Raw genomic sequence first — 6,577 nt, forward strand, 5'->3', positions numbered from 1 at the left:
ACGAAGTTCCTATGTGATCCTGGGCGAGTCACTTAAACCAGACTTTTCATAGTTGGGCACTAATTGTATGTTCCTCGTTTTCTGGGTGGCCAATGTGAGACACCTGGTGACAGATTTGAAGAAGTGCTAAGCACTCACAACTGCAACTGAAGTTGATTGGAACTGTACTTTCAACATATAAAGTGCTATTAAAATGTTAAGTACTCTGAAAAATCACCTCCTAGTGTCTCAAGTTGGACATTCAAAACTGTTGGACACTTTTGGCCTTAATCTCTTTGTGCCTCTATTTCCCATATGTGAAATGGGAATAAAAAAACTATCTAATCTCAGAGGGATGCTGTGAAGATAAATTCATTAAAAATCTGTGAAGCATTCAGATATAATTGAGAGAGCACCATAGAAATGCCCATCAGAAAATTAGTAATACTGTATTCAGTACAGAGTTTGAGTGATGTGTGTTAAATAAGGCCTGAGACCACAGACTGAATGAGGATAAAGACAAATATTAAATAACTAACCATTCACTGAATGAGGCCCAGATCCTGTGGGAAAAGTATCTGATCATGTAATTAAACAACTGTATCTTAACGTATAGCACAAGGGGGGCAATTAAGGTTGCAAGTGCAACCTTAATTCTGGAACATATCCTGATTTTTGAGTGCTTGATTTTGCAGCCTTAATGTTCTTGTAACAGTTTTCTGGAGTGAACAATAATTAGTGTTGTGAGTGAAGTGCTTTGGGATGGAAGGTGTGATAATTATAAAATGATTATATTAGAACAGGGGTGGGCAAACTTTTTGGCAAAACTGTATGGAGGGCCGGGTAGGGCAGGCTGTGCCTCCCCAAACAGCCTGGCCCCTGCTCCCTATCCGTCCCCTCCCACTTTCCGCCCCCTGACTGTCCCCATCAGACCCCCAACCCATCCAACCCCCCCTGCTCCTTTTCCCCTGACTGCCCCCTCCTGGGACCCCTGCCCCAAACCATGCCCTGGGACTCCATCCCCATCCAACCCCCCTGCTCCCTGTCCCCTGACTGCCCCAACCCCCTATACACACCCCCACCCCCTATCCAACCTCCCCATCTCCTGACCACCCCGCCCCATCCAACCGCCCCCTGCTCCCTATCCACTGACTGCCCCCTGGAACCCACTGCCCCTAATCCAACCTCCCCGCCCCCTTACCATGCTGCTCAGAGAGGCAGGAGCTCACAGCCACACCGCCGCACTCCCTGGCAGGAGCAGCAGGCCAGAGTGCTGGCGGCGCAGCAAGCTGAGGCTGTGGGGGAGCGGGGACAGCGGGGGAGGGGCCAGGGACTATCCTACCCGGCCGGGAGCTCAAAGGCCAGGCACGATGGTCCCGCAGGCCATAGTTTGCCCACCTCTGTATTAGAAACTAATCATCGCCTTTTCTTTATGTATTAGCTGCCCTCAGCCAGTCCAGTGGACTAGCAGCAAAGTTTGTGATCCATTGTCACATCCCACAGTGGGGTTCAGACAAATGTGAAGAGCAACTTGAGGAGACTATTAAGAACTGCTTAACAGCTGCAGAAGACAAGAAGTTGAAGTCTGTGGCTTTCCCCCCTCTCCCCAGTGGCAGGTATGAATCTTTACCCAGAAGAGGCTGATATATTATTGCAAATTGACAGCATCTGTGGCAGGAAGGGGGATTATTATAGAGGCCAGATTCTACTTCCATTGAAGTCAGTGGCAAAATTCCAGTTGACTTCAGTGGTGCAGGTGCAGGCACAAAGTGCTCTTCTTGAGTAAAATGGTATGAAGTGTCATTTTGGCATGAAGTTATCAATAAAAAATTTTTTATAATAAATTATGTAGAACATAATCTAATAAAAAGGAGATTCAAATCTAGTAGATCAAAAATTGGGCCTACCAACTATGCTTTGTGTTGTTGGTGAATAATTCTTACTCTCTGGGCCTAATTTATGACTGCGTTACTTCAGTTTTATGCTACCTAATCTCACAATGGTGTTTCTCACTATAAAACTGTTAGCTTCAATGCCAGCATAACATTAGACATAAATAATAGTGAACCAAGCACCTAGTCTGCTTGAGCATCCTATGCCTGAGCAGTTTGATAGAAGAAGGTAAATTTTGGTTTGTTTATATAGGTTTTCCCAAGAGCACCCATTAAACCAGATAGTGGTTCAAAATCTTTTCTTTTAGATAAAAATTGTTTTGTGTTTAGAGTGTGATTCTGCTCTGAAAAGCAACTATAAAAATCATTGTGGGATTGCAGGTTTGTTTCCCAAAAATTTGTAGATCAAATATGCTTGGTTGACAAGTAAAAAACAGTGTTTTGTTATTTTTTTAACTGCCTGCCCACTAACCCACTTTGGAGTCTGTCAGTAACAAAGCTTATGCAAGCCGATTTAAGCCTTCATTTACACTTATGCAACGCTGCTGGCTACAGCAGATGCCCTTAGTTACACTTGCACCATCTTTTATGTTTCAGTTTGTAGAGTTTTAAATGATTGGACTGAAGTAAACTATTTTGTTGGTTACTTACAAGAAGGAGTAGACATTACCCTACTCTTTCTTATTGTGTTGGCTCTACTGTGTTAATAGGAATAAAAAAAAGTAAAGAAAACCTTATTTTTACTCCTAAAATGAGCAGATGTGTCTCTGAATGGACAGAAAGAGCTGATCTGATAAGTAATATGCTATTTTTACATAATCACTTTTCAAACTAGGATCATATTTTTAAGGGCTCAGGATATAAGAGTAAATGGAAATGGAATAAAATTTTAATGCATGTGTTGTTTCATTCGCTGTTTCCGTCCTTGGTTTGACTGTGTTTTAGTCAGAGTCAGGTTTGATAGGTCAATAGTGTTCTCTCCTTTTTATTATTAAATTGTAGGTTTTAAAATAAATTTGATTTATAGTTTTCAAAATAGTGTAATCTCCATTGTGACCCTCTTCTTTAGAGTGCTTGTTCATTATATTCCATGCTTGGTGCACATGCACCCCATGCACTCAAGATTGGAGTTTTTGGCCAGTAGTGTCCATTGGGGCTGCACATGTGCCGACTGTCCTTGTGTTTCTGTCCTAAAGACATAAGGGGCGGAAGGGCCCAACTGCCACTTCTCACCATTCATGGCTGTGAGACGGAGCCCCCAGTGTCTCCCTCTCAATGTATCACTTGTCTCATAATCTCTAAATGTAATAGATATTTATTAGTGTTCATTAGGATAGTTAATGTTAGTTGGATAATTACCTACTGGAACATTCTGAATAGGCTTTCTTTTGTTGATAGTTTAGGAAGTTTTTATGTTCCTTCTTTATTATTTTCCTCACTGACATCTTTTTCCTGTTAGTGGCACTTAGGGATGTCTCATCCTAAATCACATGATTTTAAATATTGCCTCTTTTGTGAGACAGCAATTCCTGTCTCTGCTGATGTCTTTTTTGTTTGGGGAATCCCATATCTCCAGTAAATGCTTCGTGTACAAATCTTTTTCTAAAAGGACTTTAAAATCTAGGGAGGCAAATCTAAAAATGATTTTATTAGACTGCTACATGGGACCAGCCTCTGATCTGGGCACAGCTGGACAAGTTCCACCATAATCCAGAAGTGCTCCAGTGAATTATGGATCCACTAGATTCGAGGCTCCATCTTCAGATTCCAGTAGGATGATTATTAAGTCCTCAGAGGAAAAGGAGCATTGCTGCTTTGCTAAAGTAAAAGGTAGATCCGCTCCGGGAACTTCTAAAAAGATGTCTAAGTCTACGTACTGCTCCCATTCAGAAGAGGCTCCATAGCCCAAATTGGGTACTGTGGGAGCTTAGAGGGAGAATGGTGTGAGACTTTGGTATTGTATGGCAGCCCAAAGTTAGCTGCCTCAGGTACTCAGACTAGAGCATCAGAGGTTACTTGAGCACCGAGTGTCAACCGAGAATTGCTCCAAGTGAAAAGGACCCAAAATTCCTTGACTTATTTGGTCATGAGTGTTTCTCTACCATCTTACAATTCAGAAATTTGAATTATCAAGCATTGTTGGTTATGGTTTTTTGAACTAAAACAATTTTTTTGGATTTTACTGATAAACTACGTCAGGAAAGCAGAGAGGAATTTAAATCTTTAGTTACAAAAGGAGACTTAATAGCTAGAACATCCTTACAGGCACCTCTAGGCGCTTCTGACCCTGCTTTGCAATCCACAGCAACACCAGAAATTATGGGATGGGCACCCTGGCTCCAAAGTTCTGGCAGACAACTGTGGAGAATCTTCTTTTTGAGGGCTCAGACCTTCTTAGCTTTAAGGCTGTCGATGTGCTCCACACATGAAGAGATTCCCAAATCACACTTCACTGTCTTAGGGTTCATATACCTGGTACTAAGAGAAAACAAGTTCCTGAGTTCCCACCCAAGGTAGTTTCAGACTTCCATTTGAATCAAATGATCTGTCTGCCAGTATTCTTTCCCAAACCGCATTCTAATCAAGGAGTGTCTAGGTTGCACACTTTACACGTTTGCATGTCCTCAGCAATTTGCTTTCAAAGGACCACGGCCTTCAGAGCTTTCCCAAAATCATTTATAGCATTAGCTGAAAGAATGAAAAGGTCAACTGATTTCAGGCCAGTGTATGGGTTTCAGGGTGTATTAAGCTTTGTTATGAGTTAACTAGTTTAGAACTCCCAATTATATTAGAGCCCACTCTACTAGGGCACAGCCAGCCTCTGCAATTCCTTGTAAATCATTCTCACTTTGGACATCTTTAAGGCAGCTACTTGGGATTTAGTACATAATTTTACCAACCATTACTCCATAGTGGAAGCATTGAGGTCTCATGCTTCCTTTGGCAGAGCTGTGCTGCAATCTTTATTTAAATGGACTCTGAGCACCCACCTCCACGCATCAGATCACTGCTTGGAAGTCAACAAGAATGGAATATACATGGACAAGCATTCGAAGAAGAAAAGTTACTTACCTTTACAGGTAACTGGAGTTCAAGATGTATTATTCATATGTATATTGCCTGACCCACCCTCCTTTCCCACTACTATGGAGTCCTATTGCACTGGGATTCTGCAGTGGTGAAGGAACTCAGTGGCGAAGGAACTGAGTGACGGTTGGGCCCACACCATCCTTTATGTCCTCCGTATGGGAGCATGAGAACATGCAGGGCACAGGCGCAGCCCCCACAGACACTGCTGGCCAAGACACCAATCTCACCTGCATAGGGAGCATGCACACCAAGAGTGGAATATATATGGACAAACCATCTCAAATGAACTTCAGTTACTGAAAAAGGTAAGTAACTTTTACTTTCATTTACTCTTAAATTTGAGAATACATCCTGCTAAACAAGCAAAGGAACTAGTCCTGAGAATTATATCCATACCAAGTCCCAGATTTCAAACATTTTTGCTGTAGTTTTGTTCAAAGGAATGTTAGGGATTTTTGCTGGCATTTTTTTTAGAGGAGGAGAGAGGGGGTGTTTGGGTTTGTTGTTTTACAGCGAGAAAATATTTTTTCCACTCCCCTTTGAGTGGGAGAGGAAAAGTTGCTTGAACTTCTGTGCCTGGAAAAAAAAAAATGTAGGCATAGACCATTGATGGAAAAGGTCAACCCTAAAAATGAACATTTCAGAAAGATGTATGAAAACAAGTGAGAATTGAAACTGTTTTGCAACATTATAGTAACTGCTGCTGGCGAGCATAATAGTGTAATTGAGTTCATGTTGCGATGAGAACCTAGAGTTTTATTTCTTCACTTGTGTGTTTTATACTTGCAACTAGTGTTGCCTTAATGCAGGATTTCTCATGTAATAGTATATAAACACTCATTTTGAAAATGCATTTTGTTCCTTTCAGTGTCATGAGTACAGTGTTTCCATGCACAATTAGAATGACTGAATTTGAGACTAACTTCCACCTTTTCCTTTGCTTCTGCTGCATAGAAACTGCTTCCCAAAACAGACCGCAGCCCAGGTGACTCTCAAAGCCATTTCCACCCATTTTGATGACGCTAGTTCTTCCTCCTTGAAGAACATTTACTTTCTGCTCTTTGACAGTGAGAGCATCGGAATCTACGTGCAAGAAATGGCCAAGCTAGACACCAAGTAGCTATGACAGCCAAATGAAGCTTTATTTTTCAACATAAATTTGAGTAGCATTAAAGAATTAGAGGTGGGTTTTATTTTTAAAATGTGGTGAAGAGGGGGAATGTTAGTAGTTTGATGTTTTGTGACTTAATGGAGAGCTTTGCTATGGAGGAGAGGGTTTAGTCTGTGATTAATTCTTGCTAATAGATACCCCCTACCATTTTATATCACCTTAAAGAAATCTTGAGTAGTTAATTTGCCAGCTCTCTTCAAAAGTTTGTTTAAATATGTCTTGCTTTTTTAGTTTAGGACTCATTTTAGATTTGTAGCTTTGAATTTTACACACACACAATTCTTTGTTCCCCTTTCTTTTTTTGAGGGTGGATGGCAAAATGTTAATTTTTTTGTCTACATTCCATGTTGGAGAGAGAATTTTAAAGATGTACTAGGACCTTCTATTTTGTTTTACCCCATAATAATCTCTGTAATTACTGAGAATATTTCATCTTTGTTTTTTG

At 41.1% G+C, this 6,577-nt stretch overlaps 1 protein-coding gene across 1 annotated transcript in view; it reads left to right on the forward strand.

The window, feature by feature from the left end:
- Positions 1-6,553, forward strand: part of MACROH2A2 (macroH2A.2 histone) — a 35,951-nt gene extending 29,398 nt beyond the window's left edge. Inside the window, exons 8-9 of the mRNA XM_074958915.1 lie at positions 1,421-1,595; positions 5,916-6,553. Of these exons, the coding sequence (XP_074815016.1) occupies positions 1,421-1,595; positions 5,916-6,081 (341 nt within the window). The 3' untranslated portion in view covers positions 6,082-6,553. The remainder of the gene's footprint in view (positions 1-1,420; positions 1,596-5,915) is intronic.
- The last annotated feature ends 24 nt before the right edge of the window (positions 6,554-6,577 follow it).

The sequence above is a fragment of the Natator depressus genome, chromosome 7 (assembly GCF_965152275.1).
Source record: "Natator depressus isolate rNatDep1 chromosome 7, rNatDep2.hap1, whole genome shotgun sequence".
Taxonomy (NCBI): Eukaryota; Metazoa; Chordata; order Testudines; family Cheloniidae; genus Natator; species Natator depressus.